At 38.9% G+C, this 17,323-nt stretch overlaps 1 protein-coding gene across 1 annotated transcript in view; it reads right to left on the reverse strand.

The window, feature by feature from the left end:
* LRRC72 (leucine rich repeat containing 72) overlaps nucleotides 1–5,458 on the reverse strand; it is a 51,941-nt gene extending 46,483 nt beyond the window's left edge. The window contains exon 1 of the mRNA XM_023215907.2: nucleotides 5,240–5,458. Within this exon, the coding sequence (XP_023071675.1) occupies nucleotides 5,240–5,329 (90 nt within the window). The 5' untranslated portion in view covers nucleotides 5,330–5,458. The remainder of the gene's footprint in view (nucleotides 1–5,239) is intronic.
* Between the last annotated feature and the right edge of the window lie 11,865 nt (nucleotides 5,459–17,323).

Below are 17,323 nucleotides of genomic sequence, written 5' to 3' on the forward strand. Positions count from 1 at the left end.
ATAAATTCCAATACTACAATTATATATTATTTACTCATTTTTGTGGTTGAGTTTCATTATCGTTAATCCTAGGCACAGATGTTTAAATAATTTTTAATCAGAGAGAAAAAAATATGTATGTGTACATATACACCAAAAGCAAGTTTTTTATTCTCTATGAGGCAAGGTAATTTGGTCTTTAAAGAACTATTCTTAAATGTTTCTTTGAACATGAAGAATTAGTATTTGATAGGTTTCCTACAGATAATTCGCCCAGTATAGGGTTGGAGGTGGAAAGAGTAGGATAAAATGTATGTTATTATAGGACATTCTTTTTGTGCCTATCACATTATGCTTGGCACCCAGTAAGTTCTCAAAAAATATGAAATAAATGAATACATGTCATTTTTCTCTGAACAAATGAATAAATACATTTTCCCTTGCTTGGCAAGCAACAGTGACTTCATTTTTCATGAGTTGCTAACATACTCATACTGTGAGAATTTTCGGTGGAGAAGCAACTTTTATTCCCATAGCTCTGTTTTAAAAATAAAACGTTAGCAACAGCTGTTTAAATGCTTTGCTTTTTTTTTTTAAGTCCTTTGCTAAATTATAAAATAACGTTAATAGGCCACAAGACCTAAAATAATATGGAAAAAGTAAAGTCTGTCTGTAATTTGCCATGAAAAAGTAAAGCTAACAAGATATGACAAAAGTGAAAAGTATAATCATTGCAGTCCTGGAATCTGACAAACATTGTAATTATCGGAGTCAAAGCAATCACTGAATTTTAGCTGGGATTTGTTATGAATGGTGAGGTTATAACTGACTTATAAATCTTTCTGGGTGATATATGAAATTTTGACAGTGGTTTTGCTATTTGGTAGAGGACTTTAATAGGAGTTATATTTAGTGCAATGAACGTATTTAAAGGAATGAGGAAGGTAGGTATCCTAGTGATGGACAGCAGCTGCAAATGTATAGTCCCGAGCTTCCCTTGACACCTTGTTAAGCAAGCTGAATCTAGGGACTTGGAGCCTTCATAGGCTCAGGTTTAGGCATTGCCATCAGGGTGCTTTGTTATCCAGTTACACAAGCCGAGCCTGGAGCTTGGAAAAACCCATTGGATCAGGCTTAGACATTCTCATCTGTTTTTTTTTTTTTCCTGAGAGAATCTTGCTCTGTTGTCTAGGCTGGAGTGCAGTGGCATGATTTCGGTTCACTGCAACCTCTGCCTCCCAGATTCAAGCAGTTCTCCTGCCTCAGCCTCCCAAGTAGTTGGGACTACAGGTGCATGCTGCCACGCCCGGCTAATTTTTTGTAGAGATGGGGTTTCACCATGTTGGCCAGGTTGGTCAACTCCTGAGTTCAGGCAATCTGCCTGCTCCAGTCTCCCAAAGTGCTCGGATTACAGGCATGAGCCACCACACCCAGCCCTCATCTGGGTATTTCAACTTAAGGATGTCAACTATCAGCCTCTACTACATACCGTCAGTCACATCTTTGTATAGTGTTTGGGGTGGTATAGTCCAGTCAAAGAAGAATTAAAACTTGGCAGCCATCTATTAAAATTATAAATGTGCTTTTAAATTGATGCGGCCATTCTACCTCCAGGACTCAGAAACACACAGGTGCATACATCCAGACAAATGTGATTATTACTGCTTATTTCAGCATACATTTTCTGTTGTTGTGAAATAGTCCCCATTAATTGGAATGCAGGTTAAATGGACATGTGACATCACAATGGAATACTATGAAGTAGTTTCAAAATATAGAGAGGTGGTCTGATGGTTAATTGTATATATAAATTTGACTGTACTATAAGATGCCCACACAGCTGGTAAAACATTATTTATGGGTGTGTTTCTGAGGATGTTTTTGGAAGAGATTAGCATTACTATTAGTGGACTGAGTAAAGAAGATCACCCTCGCCAATGGAGGTGGATATCATCCAATCCAGTGAGGGCCCCAATAGAACAGAAAAACAGAGGAATGTGAATTCACGCTTTCTTCTGGATTTGGGACATCCATCTTCTGCCTTCAGACATCAGTATTCCTAGTTCTCAGGTCTCTGGGCTTGGACTAAACTACATTACTGGCTCTCTCCTGGGCTCCAGATTGCAGACAGCAGATTGTGGGACTTCTCAGTCTCCATAATCAAGTGAGCCAATTCCTCATAATAAGTCTCTTTCTATATATCTCTATATATCCTATTGTTTTGTTTCTCTGGAGAACTCTAACTGATACAAATAGATATCTAGACATCTAAAGATATCTAAAATGTATTTATAAATAAAAAGTAATTGGCAGTATAATATGTGTAACAATATTTTTGTTAAAAGTCATATTTATATGAATACAAAATGCACACACTTCAAATTACTAGCAAAAGTCATCACTTGAGATCATGAGGGACTTTCACTTTCTAGGCAATATTTATTTTTAGTGATGTGTTAGTATTTTACAATAAGCACATATTAATTTGATAATCAGAAAATAATGCACATTTTGAAAATTGTAGCCATAGAATGAATATTTAAAAATTTAAATCAAATTTCAAAAAATATGAGGTGAAAGGGAAATTGAATGTATCAGCATAATATGTAAATCATTATCATAGTTATTTATTTACACAAGTTTTTGTCACAGCTTGTTTCTTTCCAATCAATAATTTTACATGAATCTGGTACAAAATATTAATATCAAAGTACCAAGAAACATGAAAATGTGCCAATTCACATTTCAGTGAATCCGTGGTGGAACAATTCCAGTTCCCAGTTAACACACAGCTTCACTAGTACCATATGCCCTCATCTAAAGGAATTCAGTTAAGTTTGCCATCTTCAAGGGGCACAGTTCGTGGTCCCTTAAGCAAACACGATAGTAACATTAAAAGAAAAAAAAAACAGTATCTGCAAAGCACAATATAGTGAAGCACAGTAGAAATGAAGTATGTCTGTACTGTTAGCCCGGGCACGTTGGAAGATTTCAGGGCACAACTAACAGTCAGGCTGGGCCTTGAGAGGTGGGGCGAAATTAGAAACGGGATGTTGGTGGAAGAGGAAAGTAAGCACACAAAATAGAAGAAGCAGAAGAACGTATAAGGTATGTAGGGCTGTACAGCCTTTGGCTGAAGTAAAAGGCATGTGGAAGGCAATTGTGAGAAATAAGAAAAGTGGGTTGGGGTCATATTATTTATGCCAACTTTGAAATTTAGGCTCAGAACTGTGTACTTAATCAGTGCCCAGAGAAAACTTCTTCAGGCCTTGAGAACTCTAACTTAGCATCATTTAATTTTATGTGATATATAATAAACACATGTATATGTACATATATATGAAATATATATTCTAAGTAACCGTATGGTAAAATTCATGTAAGAAGGTCTAATTAAGGATAACAATGTCAATGCTTTTACACAATATCCAATATCAAATTATGTCACAAACACTTTTCCTCCTTCTCTGTTGGTGCCCTTGCTTTGTTGGTACCCTGAAGGCACAGAACTGACTATTGGGTGATTCAGCATTGTGCTCACTTCTGGGGCAATAGGAAGATATTACTGGATTTTTGAACTAGAAAAAACATGTGACAAAGCTAGGCTTCGGGAAGATGACTCTAGCAGTGATGTGTATGGGGGCCTGGGGTACAGTGACAACTGCAGACAGGAAGCAAGGCTACCTCTGGGAAACAAAGTCCACCAGCTAAGGAGCCTGCCCTAGGGTGGGGGCAAGTGTGAATGGGCAGTGAACAGATATGACATGGGGCGTGTTTAGGGAGAATGAATGGGAACTGGCAAGTAAAAGGAGGCAGAGAAGTAGCACGAGGGAAGTCATAGGTAATGATGATGATGATGTGATGACTTGATGAGAAAGGTGACTGGGAGGGAAGACAGATGCAGCTGAGAAATGCTGAAATTGAGGCCATGGTGGAACATACTCGTCAAGGCACCCACCAGAAAGCTGCAAGGGTAAATGTGGAACTCATCAGAGATCTCATCGGGACAGCTGTGCTGATCTGATGAGTCAGTTAACCAGAGGAGAGTGGGATCCAAGGAAGATCACGATGAAGTGTCTTTCCTTTCATGGAAAGAAAGGAGAGGGAAGAGTGTTGGAAAGGAGACAGAGGAGGATCCTTGTCAAGTGAGGTAGAAAAACAAAAGGACAGTGGGAGGCAGAGGGGCATTTGAAGAAGGTAGAATTTCAATTTGCAGCATTGTTTTGGCTGGTGGAGGATGTCACTCAGAAAAGGTACTGAATTTAGAGGCCTGAATTTCAGTAGCTTGAAGAGGGCGAAAAGTTGGATTTCAAATTAATTGGTTAGCCTAAAAGGAAAATAAAAAGAGTCCATCACAAAATTGGGATGTGAACAATTCTAGCACGGGGAGAACAGCAGCTGCTTCCTCCACCGCCCAATGCCTGAAGATCTAGAATCAAAGGGAAAAAATGTTTGAAATGGTAGGATTATTAAATCCTAGAAGAATAAGGTCAGTATTAAAACCTATAGAAGAAAATGTCCTCTCTGATGATAAATTCTTGTACCTCCATGCAACACGCAGGCACAAGTTAGGACTTAGCGTGAAGAGTTTTCAATTCAACACAGAACTCTCAGCCTCCTTTAATCACAGCAGCCTCCTGTCTTTGCAGATGAGTCAGAGAACTCCAGAAAGCCTTGCTAGGTCTTACCTGGCACAATTCTGAGATATTTTTTCCCCACCCAAATATCCAAATATTCTTTTAATCATTATTTTAACTGCTCTGGACTCTGCTTGTAGGGCTCATCAAACAACGTTTCCTCTTCAAGGTGTCGATTTTCACTTGTTGGGAACAATGTATTAGGGATACACACCCACACCCACACACCCCTGTTGGAGAATCAAGACTGCAAAATTTACTTAATCTCCGTTTCACTTAATCTACAAACCACCATAATTATATACGCAGCAGATGCTGAGTGGTAAAAGGTCAGTGTAAGTTTATCAGTGTGGATCGGAAAGTCCTCAAATCCCACCCAGGAGCTTAGGGACCTCTAGCCCAGGCAGAGTTGCTGAGGGGGCTTCGCCACCTCTCAACGCTGTTCACATCCCAATTTTGTGCTGGACTCCTTGTTCTCCCTTTATGTTGACCAATTAATTTGAAATCTGACCTATCTCCACCTTCAGGATACTGAAATTCCCTTCCAAAGTCAGTACCTGCCTGGAGTTCTCAGACAGGGGTGCCAGAGGGGCTGATGGCTTGAGAAGGCAGGTACCGCTTACCCGGCGACTGCTCTGTAGGGCAGTTTCGGACGCCCTCCGTAGGCTCCAGCATCGCAAGGCACGGGGAACGGGGTTCGGGTCCCAGGACATCAGGACACATGGGCGGCTGGCAGCAGCGGTGATTAATCCGGCCTCGCCCGCGGGTGGCACCGAAGAGAGACTTGGCTCGGCGCGCAGCTCATTGTTCTGTTACCAACAGTTACCGCATTCCCGTTGACTAAAAGCCAGTCCACACTGGGAAATATCTGAAGCCAAACGCTGACTTCTGTGACGTTTGCGCGTGTGACTCTGCAACACCCACGCTTGCGCCTCGGACACACGCGTGTTATCCCTGCTGGTGGTGATGCGTGCGGTAGATGCCGGAGAGAGGAGGTCAGCTATGTCCAGGACCAGGAGGAGGTCAGAGCGCAGTAATCAGTAACCATCACTTTGATTCGAGTAATCATCAGCAGTCACCCAGTAATCATCACTTTGATTCGAGATTTGAATATCAGGAAATTTAGGTTTCTGAAAATTAGACGTGTGTGTGGACCACTGGCCTCATGTACAGGGTGGGGGTGACGAAGTGCCCTGCAGAGTCACTGTGGATCTTGACGCAAAAGGAAAAAAGCCAGTACTATTAATCGTGTCTCTATTTAAAAGTTTGACGTTTTGTTCATTATGCATGTTATTTGCATACATTTTGATTTTTCTTTTTTTAAGTATTGCATTAAGATATTTATTTTCAGGCCGGGCACTGTGGCTCACGCCTGTAATCCCGGTGTTTTGGGAGGCTGAAGCAGGTGGATTGCCTGAGGTCAGGAGTTCCAGACCAGCCTGGCCAGTATGGAGAAACCCTGTCTCTATTTTAAAAAAATACAAAAATTAACCGGGCATGGTGGCATGCGCCTGTAATCCCAGCTACTTGGGAGGCTGAAGCAGGAGAATAGTTTGAACCTGGGAGGCAGAGGTCGCAGTGAGACAAGATCCGACCATTGCACTCCAGCCTGGGTGACAGAGGGACACTCTGTCTCAAAAAAAAAAAAAAAAAAAAAAAAATTACTTTGAATGCTGAATTTTTGTTTTTTTGGTGCTTCTTGCATCCAGATCCAAGGCCACTGCCTTAATTGCCTCACCATAGACCCAGACCTGGGATGAAGATGGGAGTGGTAGTATTAAGGCTCCAGAAGAATCTAGGTGCACAGAAAAATGGAAGGAACTCTCTACTGACTTTATTGGCTAAGAACAAGTGCATATTGTTTCAGTAGCTGAGAAATCTTTTCTCTGACAGAAAATGGATAAATTGAGCCACTATTTGGCCAGTCTTTTCAACCTCGTTTTTTGTTTTTGTTTTTTGAAATTGCTGTCTCCTGTAACTGTATTGGAACCTCTAGCATAGATTACCTTGTGATTTTATTTATATGAGCCTTGTTCCCTCTAGCTTGGGTGACTTTGGAGGCAGGATCCTGTTTAAGACATCTCTCTGTTCCGCCAGAGCCTAACATATTGCGCTTAATTAATGTTGACTGGATTAAATGAATTGGTTTCTTGGCTCCCAATTTGAACCTGAAATCTAGGAATCAAATGTAGCTTTCTGAAATGGGTCAAGCTACTTGCATTAAAAAAAATGCTGGTGTTGAAATGAAACATTAAAAAATGTCTCAGTGGGGAAATCAAGTACACATTGTTTCAGTAGTTCTAATATGTATTTGGGGCTGAGGTGGGGGTAAAAGCTCTCCAAGTTATTGTGGAGGGATTAATCATCTAAGAACTATTGTTTAAGTAGTTTCTATCCTAGAAATAAAACTCAAATGAGAGAAATGGTCCACTGAGGAGGCATATATAATAATTCATTGGCTCATTTTTGCTGTTGATATGTGTTATAGCATTGCAGACATTATTCATGAATGTGCTGCAAGAAAAAAAGGAAATGGACAATACTTGTTCAGTTTTCTACATTACACAAATGTGACTTTATAACCATATGCAACATAGTTTTAAGGAGCATCTTGCAGATGTAAACTAGTCGCCAGTTAATTTCTACTAAAATCACATTTAAAATTTTTATTCTTTATTTTTTCAGTGTTTTACCTCATATTAAAAAGGTAATTAAAAAAAATCCCTATTCTTAGGAAAGGAACTCAAGACTCACTTATTATAAGATCTTAATGTGTTCCTTCTTCAAGAAGAAATTAACTGATCATGAAGGCTAAAATAAAGCAAATTTAATTATGGAAGGTCAAGGACGGAGGTTAATGAAGGCACTTTTTGGATAAAAGCTCCTTCCTAGACATTCTCACTTTGGTGACATGAAATTTTTACAAAAGAATTATTCCCAGTAGAGTGAACAGAGAGAACTGTTACCTCCACGGGGCGGGATTACAGCCTGAGGAATCCAGCCTGAAATTTTTAAAATTCATGTAAAATATGCATTCTTCTTTACAATCAATCTTGTTTTAATATAAAAATAAAGCAGTTCCCCTAACTCTCCTCAAATCTTTGTGTAATATTTACATTGAAGCAAGACACCCTGTGTTGATCCTGTGGCTTTACCTCCCTGGCTTGCTGCCATTGCCCGCAGGGATATGCATACCCCAGTTTGAAAGCTCCATCATATCATGTATATGGATTTGGATAAGAAGAAAGAACCCTCTGCTCCAAGTCAGGGCATGTGGGATTTAGTCTCAGCTAAATTAACTACTTGTTGGCCACCTTCAAATCACTTAATGTCTCTGGGCCTCAGTTTCTTAAACAGTAAAAGCTGGAAGTTCAGTTCAAAACATTTGTTATTTAATTCACTCTCCTATACAGGTAGTATGTATTGTTTACAGAGTAAAAGATTCTTGTATTGATATAGAATAGGTTTTTAAGAACAAGTTTTCAGTGAAAAATGTGTGAGAAAAAAATATGCATGTGATGGCTATCATTAAAGCTACATAATTTTAAAACTTCTTTCTAATTTTGTCTTGAATAATTCCAGTTATCAATCTAGATATTGTTTTTCTAAGTGAGTGAAAAGTATGTATTAGGTAAAATGATCATTATCACTCATTTTCTACTGGGTGAAATGAACATAGAATAAACAATATATTGGCCACAATCAATATACATATTCTTCTATCACATGTATAAAAAGATATATCTGGCCAGGCACAGTGGCTCACGCCTATACTCCCAGCACTTTGGGAAGCCAAGGCAGGAGAATCACTTGAGGCCAGGAGTTCAAAGCTGTGGTGAGCTACGATCACACACTTTACTCCAGCTTGGGTAACAGAGTGAGACCCCATCTCTAAAAAAATAATAATAAATATTCAAAATTTATAAAATACATGTTTTTATGATAGTCAATGACCACATTATCAAAATTTTCATTGTTATAAGTTTAGGTAAAATAACATCCACTTGTAATTGATAGCTACCATTCTTTTTTTTTTGTTTACATAAAATGCAAATAACAATGGAATATCGGGGGAAAATTCTCCAGGAGTCTCTCCTGTTACTGCACATAAGCAAAGGCACTAACCGCCTTTGGTAAGGACTACATTTTCAAGGATATTTGTATAGCAAATAGCCTTTTAAGATACAATGTCTACCTACAGCTTTGGTAGATATAGTGTCTACATTCAGAGCAAAGAGTAGGTGTTTGTTTGTTTGTTTATTTATTTTTACTGAGCAGTGTAATAAAGATAATGTCTCCCTCACTTATTATAAAGATAATCTCAGGCAACTTACTGCCCAGTATAAAAGGTCTGGCTTCCTTAAGTTCAAATTTCCTCTTCTATAACACAACCCACTCTATGTGCCTATATCACCTGGCCCATTTCACATTGCCCTCTGGAAATTGTGGGTAGGAGAACTGGTGGAAATACTAATATTCTATCTATGCTGTTACCATGAGTAATAAGTGATCCTTTGTCTCTAAGCTAGAAGTATCATCTTTTGCCAGCATCTGTGAAACTGTGATAGGCTAATTTTTGCTTCTGTGTATATAGGTGGATTTTAAATGAGATTAAACCCTGTAATTTGTTCTTCATCCTTCATTTTTCTCTTTATCATCTCATCAACCTCCATCTTTTCAAGTAAGTGTACATAGAATTACAAAATTGAATTGTGGCATTATGTTCCATTGTAACGTATCTTACAGTTCATTTACTTATTACTCTATTGATGAACATATATGTTGTCCAGGTTTTTGCTCCAACAAACAATGTTGTAACACATGTCTCTGCATACCTGGATTACTATTCCAGTAGCTGAAATTCCCTCATGAGACTATTGGATCATATATGATAATGCCCCTTTCTGGATAGGGTATCTTTCTCTATTGGATATCAATTTTGTTGAACTTTGCTGGAGAAATTTTTAATCTCAATGTTTTGTTTATATTTATTTAGGGAAGTTTACGATCTTTCCAAAAGCTTATTGGTCATTTGTATTTTTTTTCTGTGAATGGTGTTTTCATATTCATTGCTTAACTTTTAACATCCAAGTGCCAATGAATAAAGCCCTGTAAGCTGGATCTATAAAGTGTTTGCCATTTATTTCTTGAAGTCATCAATGGGTAGCTTCAAGTCACCTTGCAGCATCCTACAAAGTTGTCTTCTCTTGCCCTCCTCTTCCTGGCTAATTTCTGCTGCCCTTCAGACTATTGAAATAAACTTCATTTCTCTAAGCCCAAGTTTCCTTTGCTAGTCTCTAGGGTCCATGCCCAGGATGCTATCACCTGATGTTCTAAGTATCAACTTTGTTGTTTTTGAGTTATTAGAGTGGTGGTGGGTTTTGAGCTGATTCGAGAAACACTGTCTTACTCCAAACCCATGTGACACTTTGCCATCAAGGTTCTGAAGAAGCACTGCTCACGTGCAGTTTTTCTTAAGCTCTTTCAGGAAAGCAGCCACTTCCACTTCTTCCATATACACCTCATCTCTTTCAAAATTTGCACACAATCTTCCAAATACCTACCTGTATAGGAACACAAAGTGGGTCAGATTTGTAAACATTCCTACACTGTCTGGAAAAGCTAGATGCTTCTAGACACAACTTCAGCTGAACTAAAATGATAATAATAATAATAATAATAATAATTTTCAATTCCAAACCAGTACAGCTTCAGTGTGATTTCACATTTTCTCCCAAGAATAATGGGTCCCCATGTCTAAGCTCTGTCTGTCCTCATAAACAGCCACCATTTGCTTATCCCTTGTGCCCCTAGGGGAGCACATGCCCATCATTTCAGGGTAGAGTATGAAAAAGATGAGGGGGTAAGATCTCCAGTGGGCACTCCTTCTTCTCCAGTGAGGAGGGCCAGAGCAGCCCTTCTAAATCATAGAGTCAAGGACAGAAGCCTCTAGCCTGAAATTAAAGATGGAACAGAATGCAAAAGTCAGATAACTTATAGAAGTTAACTTCCATTATGTTGGAAATCACTGAAATTACTGACCCTTTCCTCACTTTGCTTAATTTAGACTTGGTGATAATAATTGACAATTATTCTCTGCCTAAACTGACAGAGAAGTCTTGTGAATGTTAGCAGGAATGCCACATATTATCACACATATGATACAACAGTCAGGCATTTGAAGCATAAATACTCTGGAAATATATAGATACATGCATGCATAAATATATATGTGTGTGTGCACACACATGCATTTGTGTGTATTTAAATATGAGTATATGTATGAGTGGTATGCATATACATGATCATATACACATACATACATACATGCACACAACCTCAACAATGCCCTCAGTAGTCTCTGCCTCCTGATTTTCACATTCCTGTCTGATCCCTTTTTCTTGCATGTGGGCTGGATTCTGTTCACATCTAATGGACAGAATACAAAGGATAGGATATCACTTCTGAGATTAGGTGATAAAACCACTGTGGTTTCTATCTTGAGCACCTTCTCTCTTGCTCTCTCGTCCATTGTGAGGAAAACTAGCTGCCATGTTGTAAACTGACCTACAGGGAGACCCACATGGTAAGGTATTGAAGTCTCTGGCCAACAGCCAAAGAAGGCTTGAGGCTTGTCAACAGTCAGGTGAGGCAGCTTGGAAGGGGAACCTGGAGATAACCACAGTATTGCCCTGGATTGCAGCCTGATGGGGGACTGACTGGAGGCACCCAGCCGAGCAACCCCCAAATTCCTGACATTCAGAAGGGAGGATAATAAATACTGGTTGTTTTCAGCAGCTACGTTTTGAGATAATTTGCTATGTAGATATCTATGTTGTATATTATTAGTTATTATACATATATGCTATGTAAATTGAAATTACGAATACACGTAAGAGCCAAAAAAGACATCTCTCTGGTCAAACTCAGCTTTTCTCAAAATAATCCTTATCCTTGCCAGTCTACGTAGTAAAAATTTGACAAAATTTCTTACTCAACACTTCCTGGGTTACTATTTAAATCTAGAAAGACAGATTTACTATTGGAATGTCATCTGCATGCAGCCTCCTATTCAAACGTAAAAGTAAATAGTTTTTTTTTTTTTTTTGCCATACGAGATAATTTAGCAAATATTTTTAATGTTAAATAATCTAAGTTGAATGTTAACTTAAAAAATCATTTGCCAGAATGTATACTATTACCAAGTCAATAAATATTTTTCTCAAAATAATAGATGCTGGAAAGGTTGTGGAGAAAAAGGAACACTTACACATTGTTGATGGGAGTGTAAATTAGTTCAACCATTGTGGAAGACAGTGTGGTGAATCCCTCAAACAGCTAAAAACAGAACTACCATTTGACCCAGCAATCCCATGACTGGATATATACCAGAGAAATAGAAACCATTCTACCACAAAGATACCTGCATGTGAATGTTCATTGCAGCACAATTCACAATAGCAAAGACATGGAATCAACCTAAATGCCATTCAGTGATAGACTGGATAAAGAAAATGTGGTACATACATACCATGGAATACTATGCAGCCATAAAAAAGAAAGAGATCATGTCTTTTGTCAGAACATGGATAGAGCTGGAAGCCATTATTCTTAGCAAACTAACACAGGAACAGAAAACCAAACACCACACGTTCTCACTTATAAATGGGAGCTAAATGATAACTCATGAACACAAAGAAGGGAATAACAGACACAGGGGCCTACTCCAGGATGGGGAGTGGGAGGAGGGAGAGTAGCACAAAAAAAAAAAATAACTATTGGGTACTAGGTTTTGTACCTGGGTGACGAAATAATCTGTACAACAAACCCCCAGGACACAGGTTTACCTATATAACAAACCTGCACTAAAATAAAAGTTAAAACAATAACATATTTTTCTTACCTGTTTATGAAAAGCTTTGCAAATGTGCTACATACTTAAAAAACATGGGGGCAGTGTAAAGCACAATCATTACATGAAATACATTAATTTTTCTTGAGGTCACACAGCTAGTCAGGCTATCTCCAGATATTCCGTTTTTAATGATTCTTCACAGGACTTTATTTCTTTCTTTCTGGATTATCTTTTTTTTTTTTTTAAATTTTGATAGTTTTTGGGGTGTAAGTGGTTTTGGGTTACATGGGTGAATTGTACAGCGGTGACGTCTGAGATTTCAGTGCATCTGTCACCCAAGTAGTATGCATAGCACTCAATATGTAGTTTTTCTTATCCCATACCCCCCTCCCACCCTCTCCCTTCTGAATCTCCAAAGTTCACGATGCCACTCCGTATGCCTTTGCGTACCCATAGCTTAGCTCCCACTTATAAATGAGAACATATGCTATTTGGTTTTCCATTCCTGAGTTAGTTCACTTAGAATAATGACCTTCAGCTTCATCCAAGTTGCTGTGAAATACATTATTTCATTCTTTTTTCTTTATGGCTGAGTAGTATTCCATGGTGTATATATACCACATTTTCTTTATCCACTCATTGATCAATGGGCACTTAGGCTGGTTTCATATCTTTGCAATTATGAACTGTGCTGCAATAAACATACACGTGCAGATGTCTTTTTGATATGACTCCTTTTTCTTTGCATAGATACCCAGTAGTGGGATTTGCTGGGTTGAATGGTAGATCTACTTTTAGTAGTAGGTTCTCTTGAGTTGGGGGTAGCTTATTTTCTGGAGCTCATTGCCTTTTATTCCTGTTCCAGGTCCCTTATTCAAAATCTTTGCATATCAATCATATTTTGCTACTTTTCTTTAATTTCCTAAAAGCCATGACTTCTAGATTTTTCTATCAGCATATACTCTCACCAGAAGTTGAACCTCAACAGGCAGAAAAAGAAAGTTCCCTTAACAATGTTTCTAACCAATATAATATTTAAAGCTTCCCAATATAAGTATTTTTTTTTTTTTTTTTTTGAGACGGAGTCTCGCTCTGCCGCCTAGGCTGGAGTACAGTGGCCGGATCTCAGCTCACTGCAAGCTCCGCCTCCTAGGTTTACGCCATTCTCCTGCCTCAGCCTCCCGAGTAGCTGGGACTACAGGCGCCCGCCAAATCGCCCGGCTAGTTTTTTGTATTTTTTTGTAGAGACGGGGTTTCACCGTGTTAGCCAGGATGGTCTCGATCTCCTGACCTTGTGATCCGCCCGTCTCGGCCTCCCAAAGTGCTGGGATTACAGGCTTGAGCCACCGCGCCCGGCCAATATAAGTATTTTTAAAGGTTATATTTTTCAAAGTCACAACAATGATTCTTCCTGTTTGCTCTCATAGAATAGATTGGCATGGGATAAACAGTGGTCCCCAGCTCCTATTTTTCCAAATAAATACGTAGAACATCGTCTTGGGATTATACTACTAAAGTTTAATTTTCTTAAAAAGAAAAAAGAAAGATTTCCATCTGCTAAAGGTTTATGTCAGTATTCAGAGTGAGGTAGAAACAGAAGCACCAGGTTTCACATTAGGATGACTCGGGTTGTGCTCCTGTAGGTTTGAAGTGGGCCCACCCACTCTTCTGTGAGAGACACTGACTGTTTCGAACATAGACTGGATTGGCTGGGTTGTTTAGAATTGAGGATTCCAAAAAGAAAAAAAGAGTCTTGGAAAGAACTACTAACTTTGTCATGAATGTTCACCCCATCACTGATCTGAGTCCACAGGGAAGTTTTCCTCACTTAGGGGTCAGTCTATCATTTCCTGTCTGAGTGTTATTAATTTGTTCTGAGTTATTTTGACTCATTTTGATTATTCTGATAAATGAATTATTTGACTCATTTACTTGGTTATTTTGTCATTTAACCAAGTAAAGGTAATATGGTTTTTCCTAATAAGAAAGTACTGGGGTATTATTTGTAAACACATGGGTTTCACTATCTATTAACATATGAGTTTTTCTGATTCCTTTTAACTTAAGCATTTGAATATACTGGGCTTTTCTTCTCCATACTCCCATAACTTTTAAGGTGAATTTCAGAAAGAAGAATCACCTTGGAAGTCATTTTCCTTGTTGTCCTGGAATCGTTTTGCAGGTGATCTCTGTTAGCAGTGGCATTCAGGATTCTTGGTAGCAGAGTCTTTGTTGCTCTCATCTACAAGCTACAGTGGCAGGAAGAGACTCCCAAACCAGTTCCAGGAAGCCTGGGTCACCATGTGTGGCCAGACGTGGACCATCAAGTGATTTGAAGTGTTCTAACTATATGAAGAAACTATTTTAGGTAATCTGGCACCCTTCATTTATTATTGATTTAGCTAGGCAGGCAGTAAAATTGACTGAGTTCCTACCGTAAACCACACACTCTGCCAGGTACTGGGGGATGTGAATAAGACAGTCTCTAAGGAATGACCATTAGGAAGCAAATAGCCTGACTACCCACAGCTTTAAACCTACCTTAATTGTACTTAGTCTGTTTGATAAGACTGGCAATCAAATGGATTATTAAAGATGTTACTCTTACTTCCTTAGAGCCTGAAGTGTTTCAATTGCCTTCATACATAATTCCAAACTATCTTCCTTATCACATTAACTGAGTGCTCTTTGTGGCCTTTATTCTGCTGCTACATTCTTATTAATGATGTTTTCATTACCACCTTCGCACACAAAGCAAATAGCAGAGTAAAGTTCAATAATCATGTTAATTAGAGGCAGTACATGTCGGAAAGCAGTTCAAAAGAAATCTTTTTCATAAAAAATGCAAAGGTATTGAGAGATTTTAGCAGAGCAAGTTCAAGGCTTCTAAAGTTTTAGAAAATAATTTTTGTGTCATGAATTCATTTGTAGTTATAACAAAGAAAGAAAATCTGTTTTCACACTTGCCAAGAACTTGGCAATTTTCCATATATTTGGATAGGCGAGATAAATTAGCAGTGAATGCAGGCTCTATCCAATTATTTACCATTTATCTAGTGATCTGAATAATTCAGGAAGAAGTAGAAATGAAGTTGAAGGCCACCAGATCACCTACAACTTGTGTAGGTGATGACTGGGTGGCTTTTGTTGGAATGCATATTAAAAGTGGGCAGAGGGATAAGGAAAGAGAGTGAGAGACAGAGAATAGAACAAAAATGAAGAGAAGGAAGAGAAAGAGAGAAGAAGAAAAAAGGAAAAGAAACGAGGGCTGTAGAGAAGAGACAGAGTGAAGGAAAGAAATGAAAGAAGATAAGAGAAAGGGTGAGAAGAGAAGGGAAGGGAAGAGAAAGGAAGTGTAATATAGAGAAGCAGGTGCGAAGGAAAGGAAGGAGAGAAATAAAAAGAAGAGTGGTTAGGAATTATGCTGCCTTTTGATCCTCCTCGTCTTTTGAAAAGAGAATGTTGTTTTTTGGGGCACTGTTTCATTCTCAATTCTGTGTCCCAGTTAGGCTGACAAATATAATTTGCTGTACTCCTGGCATTAAGGGTAGGCATGCAAACTTTGCCAGTCTAAGCAGAACAATCCCCCCCCGCCGCCCCCTGCCCAGGTTTTTCAAATTGGAACTAAGGAGAAAGGAGCAGTTTGTTATTTGCAGTGAAGCTGTGTGGCATAAGGCCTAAAATTAATATCATGTATTGCTTTGACATGTGAAACAGCGAGGACCTCAAATGGCCTAATTGCAACTTCCTCTTCCTGTTCTGCTCTTTTATTCTGTTGCCTATCCCTGAGTAGCAGGTTCTGCTTTCTGTCTGTATGAATTTACCTATTCTGTGCATTTTATATTAGTGTGATTATACAATATATGAGCTTTTATACCCCTTTTGTTTGACAAAATATTTTTGAGGTTCACATACATTGCCACACGTATCGGTACTTCATTCCTTTTTATGACTGAATAATATTCCATTGTATGAGTATATCAGATTTTGTTGATCTGCTCATCAGTTGGTGAACATTTGGGTTGTTTCTACCTTTCACCTATTATTAATAGTGCTGCTAAGTACATTTGTTTACAAGTCTTCATTTAAATACCTATTTTCCATTCTTTTGGGTATATATCTAAGAAACTGTTGAGTTGTATGCTAATTTTATGTTTAGCTTTTTGAGGAGTCCCCAAACTCTTTTCTACAGTGATGGCAACATTTTACAATCTCGTCAGCAATGTATGAAGGCTCTAACTTCTCAGTTCCTCACCAACACTCATGGGAGTTTCAATCTGCATTTCTCTAGGGACTGATGGCATTGAGCATCTTTTCATTTGTTGGCCATTTACAAATCTCCCTTGAAGAAATGTCTATTCAAGACAATTACCCGCTGGGCGCGGTGGCTCATGCCTGTAATCCCAGCACTTTGGGAGGCCGAGACGGGTGGATCACGAGGTCAGGAGATCGAGACCATCCTGGCAGACAAGGTGAAACCCCGTCTCTACTAAAAAATACAAAAAGAAAAAAGTATCCGGGCGAGGTGGCGGGCACCTGTAGTCCCAGCTACTGGGGATGCTGAGGCAGGAGAATGGCGTGAACCCTGCAGGCGGAGCTTGCAGTGAGCCGAGATCGCGCCACTGCACTCCAGCCTGGGCGACAGAGCGAGACTCCGTCTCAAAAAAAAAAAAAAAAAAAAAAAAAAAAAAAGACAATTACCCATTTTTTAGTTGAGTTATCCTTTACTTGTTGAGTTGGAAACGTGCTTTATCTATTCTCAATGGTAGACCCTTATCAGATATGTGATTTGCAAATACTTTCTTCCAATCTATGGGTTGCTTTACAACCTGATGATTTCATACAGACTGTT

The sequence above is a fragment of the Piliocolobus tephrosceles genome, chromosome 8 (assembly GCF_002776525.5).
Source record: "Piliocolobus tephrosceles isolate RC106 chromosome 8, ASM277652v3, whole genome shotgun sequence".
Taxonomy (NCBI): Eukaryota; Metazoa; Chordata; class Mammalia; order Primates; family Cercopithecidae; genus Piliocolobus; species Piliocolobus tephrosceles.